We start from the raw sequence: 17,827 nt of genomic DNA, 5'->3' as shown, positions 1-17,827 counted from the left end.
CAACTGTACCACAGCTCGTGAGGTGCCCTACCCTGGCAAAAACCTGCCAAACTCTCTGGATTTTGCAGAGGGTAGTCTTCTAGACTGCCAGAAGAGGGGGGAGAGGTGAATTGGTAGTTCAGGAAGGTAGGGAGAATATTAGATCAACTTTTGGCCCAGGCAAGAGACTGCCTGTGTTTGGAGTGATATCTCTCTGTGGAGGGAGTCCTGGCCCTCAGTCATTCTCTCTGCTTTGGTGAAACAAAAGTTCCTCAGTTCTCTACTCAACTCAAGCCACTCTTCTGAGGGATGAGAGGATTCTCGTTCACTTTGGGATGGGTTTTGTACCTGAAATTTGTTTCCCTGGAGTCCCAGATTGTTGCAGCAGGGGTGATGTGAACCTATAGATCCTCTCTCTCAGCTCAGCTCCTGATCTTATGCTTTATTGGGTTATTTCTGGTCATTCTTTCTCCCTCTGGATGGAGCCTCTGCTGAAAGCTGACATCAGTCAGCCATCTTGCCTCCTCCCAAGATCTGTTCTTTTTAGTACTATCCTCATACAGTATTATATCATCTCCTTTTGCTAACATGCTTTAATGCAAAAGTTAGTAGACTTAATAGGATCTCTGACTTAGAAGGTATCTTAAGGTCAAGTTGGTTTAAATACCTGGACTATAATTAAATTGGCATATGTACTTATGAAAAGAGAATAGACTTTCAAGCAGGATGGGTTGGCTCTCAAAAAATAAATATTTTCAATAAAGATGTTAGTCTCTTGCAAGATTGCCAAAACAACTCCATGAAAATGGATTGTGAGAATAGAAAAAAGTCACTTCCTTTTTTTGTTTGTAACTAGAAATGGGTGCAAGATCATCTAAGGTAAGAGAAAATGATTTTTACATGCCATGCTTCTAGCCTCACCAGCTATACGGCACAGAATGAAAGTTGAAGCAAAACCATCCTATCCACTTCAAAAGAAACCTATTAACGGTGAAATCTTATTAGGAACACGTTGGAGTTACCTTAAATGAAATGAAAAGTCTGCAACAAATATTTTCTTTCTTTTTTTGCAGTTTTTGGCCAGGGCTAGGTTTGAACCCTCCACCTCCAGCATATGGGGCTGGCACCCTACTCCTGGAGCCACAGGTGCCACCCAGCAACAACTATTTTTATAAGAGAATCTACATAATGCTCTATTGTTTGAGGCTTAATGCTAAGTGTCTGCTAAATAATAGATTGATTTGGTGGCAAAGGCAAGATGGCTGACTGGAACCAGCTTTCTACAGAGGCTCCCATCCAGAAGGAGAGTTAAAGGACAGAAGTTTAGCAAGTAAGCTGATGGTTTGGAACTGAGCCCAGAGAGAAGGTTGAAGAATGCACATCAACCTTGCTGAGGTGAGCTGCAACCCCAAGGAAAAGCAATAGGTACAAAATCCATCACCAAGCGGATGGGAATCCCCTCTTCCATGAGAATGGCTCGCAGTATACTCTATACAAACAAGCAAGGAGAGTTCAGATCCCCTCCTATTTTATCCCATGGGAGAGACTCTCTAAAAACCAGAACTCCTTCCCCAGAGAGGAACTACTAGTGGGCAATGGTGCTCTCCTGCCAGGCATAAAACAGTATAAAACTGTGTATATTTTCTACCTGCAATTCTAAACTCCCAGAACTCCCCTCCACTCTCACCCCAAGGTCTGGAGGACTGTCCACCATGTCGTCCAGATTCTTGGGCATTTTCTCAAGAGGTGTGGACAGGTCATGGTCTGCTGCTTGTCTGTGTTGATTCTGCAGTATGGGAGTAAGGAGAAGATGGTGAACTAAGGGAACCATTCAGGAGAGGGAGAGGTAGTGCCCTGCAGCACAGAGCAGCAGCAATAGCTACAGGAACAATAGGGTTCACACATATGGGGATATTTTGAATAGACACTCACTGTCATTCCAGACAAACAGAGGAAGCCAGGCATCTTCTCTGGTGGCAGCCACTTTCAAAACAGGTCTGGGAATCACAGGCCCCATGAATAAAGGGTATGCCTGAGGTGGGAACTTTCTGGGTAGGGCACGCTGGGGACGCACGCAGAGATGACATACTCCCAGGGTGGGGCTGAGCCAGTAGGACTGTTTTAGAGAGCCAAAGAAGCACCCAGCCCTCAGGGGATCATAGCTGAGACAAAGGTAGGCTTGCTGAGAGATGAGCATGAGCTCTAACTGCACCTACCCAAACAGACTGCAGCTAAGACAGACATGCCAACACTGGGCAGAGGCATAGACTGAGGTTGAGTCATAGTTTCTGTGAACTCAAACCAAACAGCGTTTGTTCCACAGGGGAATATAGCTGGGAAAGAAACAGATTCTGTAAAATTGTTCCATTCTCTCAGTAACATCAATCAGGGGCTGGGCTGGAACTGAGTGACCCACCCCATTCTCCATTAAGAACTCGAGGTTGTAAGGCCTCAGCTCCCCCTGCTGGATAGTGACAGAGAGCAGTGGCCAGACTGAGAAGCCATAGATCTCCCTGTGACTCAGGCAGGTGCAAACACCCTGGAGCATCTGCTCATTAGAGGGAACTGGGTCACAGCCCTCTGAGGTTACTAGTGACTGGGTATGACAGAGGTGCAAGGTGGGGAAGAAGGAATCAACCTTCCCAGACTAATTCATTTGCTGGGGGGGGGGTCCTTCTGACCTCATGGAACACTGGAATGAGTCATACTTGAACTGCCAGTAGACCCCTGCTATCTAGTTGCCAGAGACCATTCAAATTCTCCCACCTGAGAATGGTGCTAACTGGGACAATTGATTTGGACCTCTAGAACTGGGCCAATCACCCAAGAACTATCCAAATTGGTACCCTGGGTGTGTGGTTGTGGGAAGGTTTGATTTTCTTTATCCAGTTGTTGCCTATGGGAAGTGGGGTGACTTAATTGCTGGTATTACTCCACAGCTGTGACTTCAACCCTAAGTAACTGATCACTAGGGTAGGACAGAGACCATCTCAAAACAAGACAGAGCCACTTAGCCCCACTACACCAAGGACCTCTCCAGTATCTTGGACCATAGCACTGTACGGGTCCTTTGCAAAGCTCTAGGGGAAAAGTTACAGACACTAGTCTCAGATCTTGGGCTAAGGGATGTTCAATCAATACTCCAGGAGCCCCCAGCCCAACTTCACCTTATCTGCTAATCTAGCCAAAGGTGTAATATAATCATGGCGCAGAATCAGTGGAAAAAGTCTGGTAACATGAATAATTCGAGTAGATCAACTCCCCCAAGGAATAACATGGCAGACACAAGTGAAGATCCCATTCATAAACAAATGGCTGAGATGTCAGAAATCGAATTCAGAATTTGGATTTCAAATAAGATTAATAGAATGGAGGTAAAGTTGGAATTAGAAATTTAAGGAGCATTTCAAAAGATGTCTCAATAATTCAATGAATTCAAAGACAAAATCACCAAAGATTTTGACACATTGAGATAAGAATTTACAGCCCTCAAAGATCTGAGAAATACAGTAGAATCCCTCAGTAACAGAATGGAGCAAGCAGAAGAAAGGATTTCTGACATAGAAGACAAAGTTTTTGGATGCTCCCAAACATGCAAAGAGGAAGAGAAATGGAGAGCAAAAATGGATCATTCTTTCAGAGAGCTCTGGGATAATTCGAAGGAAACTAATATTTGCCTTATAGGAAGTCCTGAAGGTTACAAGGTGGCTTCAAAAGGCACAGATGCTCTACATCATCAGATAATGAAGGAGAACTTCCCAGATATGCCAAGAGATTCTGAAATTCAGATAGAAGACAGTTTCAGAACCCCAGAACAACTCAACCTGAATAAGCATCTCCTAGGCACATTATAATTAACTTTACCAAAGTTAATATGAAGGAGAAAATTCTCTAAGCAGGCAGACATAAGAAAACCATTATGTACAAAGGGAAGAATATTAGAATGACTGCAGATCTCTCTGCTGAAACCTTTCAAGCTAGAAGATGGTGGTCATCAACTTTTAATCTCCTAAAACAAAATAACTTTCAACCCAGGATCCTATATCCAGCTAAACTGAGTTTCATTTATGATGGAGAAATTAAATACTTTAATGACATTCTCATGTTGAAGAAATTTGCCATAACTAAACCAGCTCTCCAGGATATTCTTAAAACTATCCTGAATAATGACCAGCACAATCTTCCATCACAAAAGTAAACTGACACAGAAACTTTTGATCAAATTCCAACTTCCACAGTGGTGAAAGAGTTCAAAATGTCCACTGGACCTTTGAAAATCTCAATGCCCAAATTCTACCAGGCTTATCAATATTTACAATTGATGTGACTGGCTTAAATTGCCCTCTAAAGAGGCACAGGTTGGCTGACTGGATACAAAAACTCAGGCCAGATATCTGCTACATACAAGAATCTCATCTTACCTTAAAAGATAGATATAGTCTCAGGGCGAAGGGATGGTTATCTATATTTTAGGCAAATGGTAATCAGTAAAAAGCTGGTGTTGCCACTGTACCCTATGATAGAATTAATGTACACAATTATGATATAATAAAAAAAATAGAAAAAAAAAGCTGGTGTTGCAATTTTATTCACAGACCCAATAGGCTTTAAACCAACAACAGTAAGCAAAGGATGGTCACTTCATATTTGTTAAGGGTAACGTTCAACATGATGAGATTTCAATTATTAACCTTTATGTACCCAACCAGAATTCACCTCAATTTATAAGAGAGACGCTAGCAAACACAAGCAACTTGATTTCCTAGAGCACCGTAATAGTCAGAGATTTTAACACTCCTTTGGCAGTGTTGGATAGATCCTACAAAAAGAAGCTAATCAAAGAAATTTTAGACTTAAAATTAACCATTAAACAATTGGATGTAACAGACATCTACAGAACATTTCACCCTAATAAAACTGAATACACATTTTCTCATCAGCCCATGGAACATCCTCCAAAATTGATTACATCTTAGGTCACAAGTCTAAACTCATCAAATTTAAAAGAATAGAAATTATTCCTTGAATCTTCTGGGACCATCATGGAATAAAAGTTGAAATCAATAAAAACAAGAATCTGCATACTCATAGAAAAACAGGGAAACTAAATAACCTTATGCTGAATGATAGCTGGGTCATAGAAGAGATTAAGAAGGAAATTACCAAATTTTTGGAAAAAAATGAAAATGAAGGCACAAATTATCAGAACCTCTGGGATACCACAAAGGCACTCATAAGGGGGAAATTTATGGCTTTGCAAAGAGAAAGAGAAGAAATTAAGAACTTAATGGGAGATCTCAAACAACTGGAATAGGAAGAACATTCCAATCCTAAACCCAGGAGAAGAAAAGAAACCAAATTAGAGCAGAGTTAAATTAAATTGAAAAGAAAAAGATTATACAACACATCAATAAGTTGGTATTTTGAAAAGGTCAATAAAACAGAGAAACCTCTGGCTGATCTAGCCATGAAAAAAAGAGTAAAATCTCTAATTTCATCAATCGGAAATGGTAAACATGAAATAACAATAGACTAACCAGAAATTCAAAAAATCCATAATGAATATTACAAGAAAGTCTATTTTCAGAAATAGAAATATCTGAAGGAAATAGACCAATACTTGGAAGCATGCCACCTTCCTTCACTTAGCCAGAATCAAGTGGAAATGCTGGACAGGTCTATATCAAGTTCTGAAATAGCATCAACTATACAAAATCTCCCTAAAAAGAAAAGCCCAAGACCAAATGGCTTCACATCTGAATTCTACCAAACATTTAAAGGGGAACTAGTACCTAGATTACTCAACCTTTTCAAAAATATAGAAAAATAAGGAATACTTCCCAACACATTTTATGAAGCAAACATCACTTTGATCCCCAAACCAGGAAAAGACCCAACAATAAAAGAAAATTATAGACCAGTATCACTGATGAATATTATTGCAAAAAATATTTAACAAGATACTAGCAAACAGAATCCAGCAGCACATCAGACAAATTATACATCATGACCAAGTGGGTTTTATCCCAGCATCTCAATGCTGGGTCAATATATGTAGATCTATAAATAGAATTCATCACATAAATTAAAAAACAAAGACCATATGATTCTCTCAATTGATGCATAAAAAGCTTTTGATACTATCCAGCATCCTTTCATGATCAGAACACTTAAGAAAATTGGTATAGAAGGGACATTTCTTAAACTGATAGAGGCCATCTACAGCAAAGCCACAGCCAATATTGTATTGAATGGTGTTAAACTGAAATCATTTCCACTCAGATCAGGAACCAGGCAAGCTTGCCCATTGTCTCCACTGCTTTTTTAACATTGTAATGGAAGTCTCAGCCATCGCAATCATGCAAGAAAAGATAATCAAGTGTATTCACAGAGGGTCAGAAGAGATCAAACTTTCCTCTTCGCAGATGATATAATTGTATATTTCATAAACACCAGGGATTCTACTACAAAACTCTTAGAAGTGATCAAGGAATACAGCCACGTACCAGGTTACAAAATCAACACTCATAAATGTGTATACTTTACATATACCAAAAATAGTCAAGCTGAAAAACCTGTCAAGGACTCTATTCAGTTCACAGTAGTGCCAAAGAATATGAAATATTTGGGAGTTTCCCTAACAAAGGACATGAAAGATCTCTATAAGGAGAACTATGAAACTCTTAAGAAAAGAAATAGCTGAAGATGTTAAGAAAAGGAAAAACATACCATGGTCATGGATGGGAAGAATCAACATTGTTAAAATGTCCAAACTACCCAAAGCAATATACAATTTTAATGCAATCCCCATTAAAGCTCCACTGTCATCCTTTAAAGATCTCAAAAAATACTTTGTTTTATATAGAATCAGAAAAGAACCTCAAACAGCCAAGAAATTACTCAGAAATAAAAATAAAGCAGGAGGAATCACACTAACAGACCTCAGACTATAGTATCAATCAATAGTGATCAAAACAGCATGGTACTCGCACAAAAATTGAGAGGTAGATGTATGGAACAGAATAGAGAACCAAGAGATGAACCCAGCTATTTACCATTATTTGATCTTTGACAAGCCAATTAAAAACATTGAGTGGGGAAAAGATTCCCTATTTAACAAATGGTGCTGGGTGAACTGGTTGGCAACCTGTAAAAGACTAAAACTGGACCCACGTCTTTCACTATTAACTAAGATAGACTCTCCTTGGATTAAGGATTTAAACTTAGGACACGAAACTATAAAAGTGCTAGAAGAAAGTGCAGGGAAAACACTTGAAGAACTCATCCTGGGTGAATATTTTCTGAGGAGAACCCTCCTGGAAGTTGAAGCAACAGCTAAAATACATTACTGGGACCTAATCAAACTAAAAACCTTCACAGTCAAGAACACAGTAAGTAAAGCAACTAGACAGCCCTTAGAATTGGATAAGATATTTGAAGGTTATGTCTCCAACAAAGGTTTAATAATCAGAATCCACAGAGAACTTGAACATATTGGCAAGAAAAGAACAAGTGATGCCATCTCATTGTGGGTAAGGGATTTGAAGAGAAACTTCTCTGAAGAAGACAGGCACATGGCCTACAGATGTATGAATACATGCTCATCATTCTTAATCATCAGAGAAATGCAAATCAAAACTACTTTGAGATATCATCTAACTCCATTATGATTAGCCCACATCACAAAATCCCAAACCAAAGATGTTGGAGTGGATGTGGAGAAAAAGGAACACTTCTATACTGGTGGTAGGAATGCAACCTAATATATTCCTTTTGGAAAGATGTTTGGAGAATACTTAGGGATCTAGAAATAGACCTGCCATTCGATCCTACAATTCCTCTACTAGGTATATATTCAGAAGACCAAAAATCACATTATAACAAAGATATTTGTACCAGAATGTTTATTGCAGCCCAACTTCATAATTGCTAAGTCATGGAAGAAGTCCAAGTGCCCACTGACCCATTAACGGATTAATAAATTGTGATATATATATCTCATAGAATATTATGCAGCCTTAAAGAAAGATGGAGACTCTACCTCTTTTATTTTTACATGGATGGATCTGGAACATATTCTTCTTAGCAAAGTATCTCAAGAATGGAAAAAAACATTATCCAAGGTACTCAGCCCTACTATGAAACCCAATTATAGCCTAAGAAGAAGAGGTAAGGGGAAAGGGAGGGGAGGAGAGGGAGGAAGATGGGTGGAGGGAGGGTAATTGGTGGGACCACACCTACAGTGCATCTTACAAGGGTACATGTGAAATTTACTAAATGTAGAATATAAATATCTTAACACAATAACTAGAAAAATGCCACGAAGGCTATGTTAACCAGTTTGATGAAAACATTTCAAATTGCACATTGTACCCCATGATTGCATTAATGTACACAGCTATGATTTAATAAAAAGAAATATTAATTTCAGTAAAGCTTGTTTTTTTTTTTTGTTGCTGTCTATATTTAATATCTATGAAAATTCAGTAAGCATGTAATTGAAAAATAGAGTGTGGTGAGAGAGGTTGGTGTATGGGAGGTAGTCAAATTGTACTAAGTGTGTAAAACGTGTACTATTCCAAAATTTTAGTATTTTTGGTAGAAAAATGATTTTCATTATGGAAATTAAAAGAGAACAAACAAATCCACAAGTGTTACTATACAAATTGTAAAATAGATACTGTAATATTTACTTTTATTTTAGTGTTACTTATTTTTATTACAGATTTATGTTTTTATTAAAACTTTATTTGCCAAAACATTTTGATACTATAGCATTGTACCCTTGAAAGTAGTGTGCTAGACTATAAGCCAATGAGTTCTACAAAAGACAACAGTGGGTATATGTAGAAGGCAATTTATCAAATCTATTGTATTGACATGAAAATTATGTATAATAATTTGCTGTCCCAAGCAAGGTCATTTTCTTTTCTTGCTTTTCTTTCCTTTCTTCCTTTCCTTCCTTATTTTTAATTTTTTAAAAAACATATTGAGGTTATCAAGTTTTGAGGTTATCAGGTTTTGTTTGCATTACCTGATACCTTTTGTTTTGTGAACCTGGTAACCCACATTACTGCATTGTTGATTTTTAAGTGTACACTTCTCTAAACTTCTGTAAACTGATAAACTTTGTAAATACATATTCAAATAGACATCAAAATACTGTAGGTATAAGGAGGAGGAGGATGATTGCAGATGGGAGCCAGCTTTCAACAGGAGCTCCTATCCAGAGGGAGAGATAATGTTCAGAAAGAACCTAACAAAGCTGAAGGGTGGGCGCGGAATGGAGTGTGAAGATTATAACTGTATGCCATCTCTGCTGAGGCAAGCTGCAACTCCAAGGAAGCAAATTTCAGGTACAGAACTCATCCCAAAGAGGAGACGTGTCTGTCCCCTCCCCCAAGAGAGTTAGTTGCTTGCTTGCTGTGGGATCTCTACAAGCGAGCAGTGAACTGAGTACCTCTTGTCTCACCCTAAGAGCAAGAGTTGCTGGAAGCTGGGACTCCTCCAGAGAGACCCAGCTATGAGCCTCGGCATTCTCTTGTCCAGCATTAAAGTTGAACTAATATTTTCCCTACCATTTTGAATTCCCAGTCTACCCTTCCCCCTCAACGGGCAGTCTAGAAGCCCAATACTTGCAGAGACCAGAATGTCCACAGTACTTTGCTTGGTCTGGACATCACATGGGCTGCAACAGCACAGCTAAACTGTAACAATGAATCCAGTAGCAGTGCAGAAAGGAACATGGGGGAATGTGTTTGGCCTGGCTCTGTGAAAGTGCAAATCAGTGGCAGTTGGAGGCTTGGGTCTCTATGCTAACAGCAAAGGCTCGGAAACTTCCAAGGCATGGGAACGCATGTTGAGACACCTCCCATGTAGCATCAGCATTAATAGAGTGATTGTGCTGGGGTCAAATTTCAGAGAGATACCCCCCCAATTCTGTGGACTGTCAGAGGGAGCCAGATCTTGCAGTGCAGAGACACCAAAGGAACAGAGCGACTGGGACAGAGGTGCCTCTGAGGGAGAAAAAACATTTGCTGCTTTGTTAACCTCCAGTTTAGAACAAGCTCAGGTGTAACACTCCTCAGTTTCCAATGGGCACTCGAGGTAGTCAGGCTTCAGCTCCACCAGCTGGCTGGTGGCAGAATGTGGCAGCCTGGCAGATGAGGCATTGAATTCCCTCTGACTCTGGCAGGTCCAAAATACCTGGCACATTTGCTCATTGGAGGGAACTAGGCCACAGCCTGGTGAGGTTACTGGTGTCTGGGCGATGGAGATGCAAGGTGGGGAAGGAGGCATCAGCCACCCTGAATAAACTCTCTTAGGGTTAGGATCTTTCTGACTCCACAGAACACCGGAGTGAGTTACACTTGAGCTGCCAGTGGACACCTGCTGTATAGTTGCTGGAGACCTTTTGAACTCTCCCACTTGATCTGCATTTGTGTTGACCTGGACAATTGTTTTGGAACTCTTAACCTAGGCTGATCACTCAGGGGCCCTGCAAGGTTGTACCATGGTTGTCTTGTTGCGGGAGGGTTGGATTCTCCTTTTCCAGTTGTTGCCTGTAGTGGGTGCTTTGGGAGGTCTTAGTTGTTTGTATTTCTCCACAGCTGAGATTTCAGCCCAAAGCCACTGATTCACTAGGATCAAACAGAGACTAGCTGAATACAAGGCAGAACCACCTAACCCCATCACTCCAAGCAGATCCCCTGAGTCTCAGGCTATAGTACTGAATGGGATCTTTGTAAAGCTTTAGGGGAAAAGCTGCAATCACCAGTCCCAGTTCTTTGGTAAAGGGATGGTTAATTACAAATCCAGGAGCCCTCAATTAAACTTCACCTTACCAGCTTCTCTAGTCAAATGGTGAAAAGTAATCATGCGATGGAATCAACAGAAAAACTCTGGCAACATGAATAATCATAGTATATCAACTCCCTCAAGGTATGACAAAAGAGACTTAACCGAAGATCTCTTTCATAAACAAATGGTTGATATGTCAGAAAATGAGACCAGAATTTGGATGACAAATAAGATTAACAGAATGGAAGTAAAGTTGGAATCAGAGATTCAAGGAGTAATTCAAAAGTTGTCTCAAAAATTCAATAAATTCAAAGACAAAAATCTCCAAAGATTTTGACACATTGAGGCAAGAACTTGCGTCTCTCAAAGATCTGAGAAACACAGTAGAATCCCTCAGTAACAGAACGGAGCAGGCAGAAGAAAGGATCTCTGACATTAAAGACAAAGCCTTTCAATGTTCCCAAATGCTAAAAGAGAAAGAGAAATGGAGAACAAAAACATCATTTTCTGAGAGAGCTGTGGGACCACTCCACAAAGGCAAACGTTCACCTTATAGGAATTCCTGAAGGAGATGAAAATGGTCCCAAAGCACAGGTGCTCTACTCCAAGTGATAATTAAGGAAAACTTAAAACATGGCAAGACATGCTGAAATTCAAATAGCAGACAGTTTCAGAACCCCAGCAAGACTTGACCCAAATAAAGCATCTTCTAGACACATTGTAATTGACTTCGCCAAAGTTAATATGAAGGAGAAACTCCTGCAAGCAGCCAGATGTAAGAAAATCATAACATACAAGGGGAAGAATATTGGAATGACTGCAAATCTCTCTGCTAAAACTTTTCAAACCAGAAGATGATGGTCATCAACCTTCAATCTCCTAAAACAAAACAGCTTTCATCCTAGGATCCTGTACCCAGCTAAACTGAGTGTCATGTATGATGCAGAAGTCAAATACGTTAATGGTATACACATGTTGAGGAAATTTGCCATAACTAAAGCAGATCTCCAGGATATTCTCAGACCCATCCTCTACAATGAGCAGCACAATCCTCTACCACGAAAGTAAACTCACTCTTAAATTCTTGACCAAAACCCAATTTCCACAGTGGTGATAAGATTCAAAATGTCCATTGGACTTTCAAAAAACTTGACACCCAAAATGCTACAAGGCTTATAAGTTCTCTCAATTAATGTGAATGGGTTAAATTGTCCTTTAAAGAGGCACAGATTGGCTTTCTGGATATAAAAACTTAGGCCAGATATCTGTTGCATACAAGAATCTCATCTTACCTTAAAGGATAAATATAGACTCAGGGTGAAGGGATGACATCTATAATCCAGGCAAATGGAAATCAGAAAAATCAAGGGTTGCAATTTTATTTGCAGATACATTAGGCTTTAAACCAACAAAAGTAATGAAAGACAAAGATAGTCACTTCACATTTTTTAAGGGAAACACTCAATGTGATGAGATTTCAATTATTAACATTTATGTGCCCAACTAGAATGCTCCACAATTTATAAGGTAGGCCCTAAAACACATGAACAATTTGATATCTCAGCACCATAATAGTCAGAGATTTTAACACCCCTTTGGCAGTGTTAGATAGATCCTCCAATAAGAAACTAAGCAAAGAAATTTTGGACTTAAACTTCACCATACAATAGTTGAATTGAACAGACATCTACAGGACATTTCATCCTAACAGAACCAAATACACATTCTTGTCAGCCCATGAAGCATCCTCCAAAATTGATCACATCTTAGGTCACAAGGCTAACCTCAGTAAATTTAAAAGAATAGAAATTATTCCTTGTATTTTCTCAGATCACCGTGGAATAAAAGATGAACTCACTAATAACAGGTATCTACATATTCATACAAAGACATGGACACTGAATAACCTCATGCTGAATGATAGCTGGGTCATAGATGAGATTAAGAAGGAAATTATCAAATTTGGGGAACAAAATGATAGTGATGACATGAATTATCATAGCCTGTAAGATACTGCAAAAGCAGTCCTAAGAGGGTAATTTATAGCATATCAAGTCTTCCTCAAGAGAATGGAAAGAGAGGAATTCAACAAATTAATGGAACATTTTAAGCAACTGGAAAAGGAAGAACATTCCAACCCCAAACCCAACATAAGAAAAGACACAACAAAAATTACAGCATAATTAAATTAAATTGAAAACAAAAGAATTATTCAAAAGATCAATGAACCAAAAGTTGTTTTTTTGAGAAACTTAACAAAATTGATAAACCTTTGGCTAGCCTAACCAAAAATGTAAAGTTAAAATCCCTAATATCATGAACCAGATATAACAAAGGCAAAATGACAACAGACTCTTAGGAAGTTAAAAGAATTCTTAATTGCTACTACAAAAAAACTCTATTCTCAGAAATGTTAAAATCTGTAAGTAATTGAAGAATACATGGAAGCACACCACCTTCCTAGACTCAGCCAGAAAGAACTAGAAATTTTGAACAGACGTATAACAAGTACTGAAATAGCATCAACTATACAAAATCTCACATAAAAAGAAGAGTCTGGGACCTGATGGCTTCACATAAGAATTCCACCAAACCTTTAAAGAGGAACCAGAACCTACATTACTTAACCTTTTTCCTATAAAAAGAAGGAATACTTCCCAACACATTCTATAAAGCAAATATTACCCTGGTCCCTAAACCAGGAAAAGACCCACCAAGAAAAGAAATCTATAGACCAATATCTTTAATGAATATAGATGCAAAAATATTCAATAAGATCCTAGGAAACAGAATTCAGCAACACATCAAACTAATTATACACTATGACCAAGTGGGTTTTATCCCAAGGTCTCAAGGATGGTTCAATATATGTAAATCTATAAATATGATAATTCATATAAACAAACTAAAAAACAAGACCATATGATTTTCTCAAAAGATGCAAAAAAAGCTTTTGACAATATCCAACATTCTTTTATGATCAGAACATTTAAGAAAATAGATATAGAAGGGATTGTTTCTTAAACTGATAGAGGCTATCTACAGCAAACCCACAGCCAAAATCATATTGAATGGAGTAAAATTGAACACATTTCCACTCAGATCCAGAACCAGGCAAACTTGCCCATTGTCTCCACTGCTTCCATAACATTGTTATGGAAGTCTTATCCATCTCAATCAGGCAAGAGAAGGTGATCAAGTGTATCTAAAGAGGATCTGAGGAGGTCAAACTTTCCCTCTTCACGGATGATATGATTGTATATCTGGAAAACCCCAAGGACACAACTTCAAAACTCTTAAAAGTGATCAAGGAATACAGCAGTGCCTCAGGTTACAAAATCAATGCTCAGAAATAGGTAGCTGTTCTATATACCAACAATAGTCAAGCTGAAAAAAACAGTAAAGGACTCTATTCTTTTTACAGTAGTGCCACAAAGATGAAATATTTGGGAGTTTACCTAACAAAGGACGTGGAACATCTCTATAAAGAGAACAATGCAACTCCAAGAAAAGAAATAGCTGAAGATGTTAACAAATAGAAAAATATACCATGATCATGACTGGGAAGAATAAACATTGTTAAAATGTTTATACAACACAAAGCAATATAGAATTTTAATACAATCCCCATTAAAGCACCATTTTCATACTTTAAAGTTCTGGAAAAAATAATACTGTGTTTTATATGGAATCACAAAAACCTCGACTAGTCAAGATATTACTCAGAAATAAAAACAAATCAGGAGAAATCATGCTACCAGATTTCAGACTGTACTATAAATCTAAAGTGATCAAAACAGCGTGGTACTGGCACAAAAAACAGAGAGGTTTATATATTGAACAGAATAGAGAACCAAGAGATGAACCCAGCTACCTATCATCATTTGATCTTTGATAAGCTTACAAAAAACATTCAGTAGGGGAGAGATTCCCTATTCAACAAATGGTGTTGGGTGAATTAGCTGGTGACCTGAAGAAGACTGAAACTGGACTAACTACTTTCACCTTTAACAAAAAAATATTCTCCATAGATAAAAGATTTAAAATTAAAATGTGAAACTATAGAAAATACTAGAAGAAAGTGCAGGGAAAACAGTCAAGAAATTGGCATGGGAGAATATTTTATGAGGAGGACCCCCTGGGCAATTGAAGCAACACCAAAAATAAATTACTAGGACCTGACTAAACTGAAAAGCTTCTGCACAGCCAAGAACATAGTATGTAAAGGTAGAAGATAGCCCTCAGAATCAGAAAAGATATTTGCAGATTATGTCTCTGACAAAGGTTTGATAACTAGAATTCACAGAGAACTCAAATGTATTAGTAAGAAAAGAACAAGTGATCCCATCTCATTGTGGGCAAGAGATTTGAATAGAAACTCTGAAGAAAACAGGCATATCACCTTCAAATGCATGAAAAAATGCTCATCATTCTTAATCATCAGAGAAATGCAAATCAAAACTACCTTGAGATGTCATCTAACTCCAGTAAGATTAACCCACATCACAAATCACAAAATTATAAATGTTGGCATGGTTGTGAAGAGAAAGAAACACTTCTGCACTGCTGGTGGGAATGCAAACTAGTATGGTTTTTTTTTTTTTTTTTTTTTTTTTGGAAAGAAGTCTGGAAATCACTTAGAGATCTAAAAATAGACCTGCCATTTTGATCCTGCAATTCCTCTACCTGGTATATATCCAGAAGACGAAAAATCACTTTCTAACAAAGACTTTTGCACCAGAATGTTTACTGAAGCCCAATTCATAATTTCTAAGCCATGGAAGAAGCCCAAGTGCCCCTCAACACATGAATGGATTAATACATTGTGGCATATGTAAACCATGGAATATTATGCAGCCTTAAGAAAAGATGGAGATTTTACCTCTCTTTTGTTTACATGGATGGAGCTGGAACATATTCTTCTTAGTAAAGTATCCCAAGAATGGAATAAAAAGTATTCAATGCACTCAGCTCTACTATGAAACCAATATATAATTACCCACAATTCCATATGAGAGCTATAACCCAACTACAGCCCAAGATAAAGGGGAAAGAGGAAGGGGAGGGGAAGGAAAGGGGAAGGATGAGTGGAGGAAGGGTAATTGCTCAGACCACAACTATGGTGCATTTTACAAGGGTACATGTCAAATCTACTAAGTGTAGAGTATAAATTTCTGAACACAATAATTAAGAAATTGCAGTGATGGCTATGTTAACCCGTTTGTTGTATTTCAAATTGTATATAAAACCATCACATTGTACCCCATAAATTCATTATTGTAACAGCTATGATTTCATGAAAAAAATATTGGGGTCAGTGCCTGTGACTCAGTGGGTAGGGTACTGGCCCTATATACAGAGGGTGGTAGGTTCAAACTTGGCCCCCAGCCAAACTGCAACAAAAAATAGCTGGGTGTTGTGCTGACACATGTAGCCCTAGCTTCTTGGGAGACTGAGGCAGGAGAATTGCTCAAGCCCAGGATTTGGAGGTTGCTGTAACCTGTGATGCTGCAGCACTCTACTGAGGGTGATAAAGTGAGACTCTGTCTCTACCAAAAAAAAAAAAAATAATAAATACTGTAGGAAACAGCACATAGAGTAGTTTTACCATACTAAAGTTATTTTTTAATGCATGCTTTGATATATATACTGGGATGGGCTGAAAGTGAACTGACTATCTACACATTTTTTAAAAGCCATAATTTTGCACAGCTAAAGCGTTTTTACAAATAAATGTATTTGTTTAACACAGTCATGTAATACATGGAAGTATAGGCAGATACTTTGCAAAACTAAATGTAGCACAAAGGGCTACATGCTTAAAGAAAAAATGCCATGTAAACATGTGTCTTTCCATATATAACATTTAATCATTCCAATTAGAGGGTAATAAATACAAGACGTATTTTAGCGTTTAGAACGGTATGAAATGGCTTTCCACCCCCTTATTTCCATTTCAAAAATGTTATAAATAACTATTTTCCCAATATCCCACTATTTCCCTCCCAAAGTAATTATGAGGGCACAAATCAAACAGCTAAATATATTACTTTGAAAAAATTACAATACAGAAGTTTGGTAGACCCTTTTTATTATTTCATGTGAATGTAAGTTGACATGTAGAATTGATTTTTTCCACTTTGTTATAAATAAAATTCTAAAATGCTGTTGTCTTCTCATAATTCTAAAAAGTTTGCAAAATATAAATTTGAAAAACTAAGGCAAGGAATAATTTTCATGAGAGGTTTTAGTCTTATATAATAATGAGATTGTTTTTGTTGCCAAAATTATGAAATTTAAAATAGAATTATTTCTTCAAAAAATCTCTTCTACTGTCACAATGAATTTCTTCAGTATTAAGGCAGTTCCTTCACTGCCAAAAAAAAGTTTGTAAGGATTTTTACACAATGAGCTTTTCTTTTATGTAAGAGATGAGATGTATCTAATAATTTATATATTTGATATAATTTGTTTTAGAACTTCCTAAAAAGGTGAAAATGCATAAAAATAGACTAGTTAATTGGGAAGTATTGAATTGTAACACCACACAGAATAGCAATAACTGCAAATCCTATCACAAGGATTAGAATAAATGTATCCTCACTCATCTCTATTCCAGGCTTTTCATCTTTGTCTTCACTAGGGTTGCTTTCCCCCTTTTCTCCACTGTCTTTGCTAGGTGCTGGCTGGTGCTTATGAGTTGAGAAAAGAGCACTGGGGCTATATGATCCCCAGAGCTCATTTATCCCAGCAGAATTTTGATATTGACGTCCAGCGCAGACCTTGAAGCGATAATGTGAATTTGTCAGAAAGTTGGAAAAGGAGAATGAAGTGTTTGGTCCTTTGTAAATCTAAAGTAAAAGGAGTCAAAATGAAAATTGTATTTTATTAACAAATAAAATAATGTATGTTTTTTGACAAGAGGAAAAATATGAAATCGTTGATCTCATAAGCATGTTCACAACAACAGAAAATTGACTCTTACAAAGCCTCTAAATGTCCTGAGGACCCAGTACTGTTTAGGCAATTTTGTTTAATGAAAGAAATA

The 17,827-nt window shown here is 37.8% G+C and overlaps 1 protein-coding gene across 1 annotated transcript in view; it reads right to left on the bottom strand.

Moving 5' to 3' along the window:
• Nucleotides 1–17,291: 17,291 nt before the first annotated feature.
• LOC100957064 (fibronectin type III domain containing protein 3C1-like) overlaps nucleotides 17,292–17,827 on the bottom strand; it is a 42,058-nt gene continuing 41,522 nt past the window's right edge. The window contains exon 26 of the mRNA XM_012811805.1: nucleotides 17,292–17,630. Coding sequence (XP_012667259.1) covers nucleotides 17,292–17,630 — 339 coding nt within the window. The remainder of the gene's footprint in view (nucleotides 17,631–17,827) is intronic.

This window comes from Otolemur garnettii, unplaced genomic scaffold, assembly GCF_000181295.1.
Source record: "Otolemur garnettii isolate 467f Iridium unplaced genomic scaffold, OtoGar3 scaffold00175, whole genome shotgun sequence".
Classification (NCBI taxonomy): Eukaryota; Metazoa; Chordata; class Mammalia; order Primates; family Galagidae; genus Otolemur; species Otolemur garnettii.
This window is presented reverse-complemented; position numbering and strand designations above follow the sequence as displayed.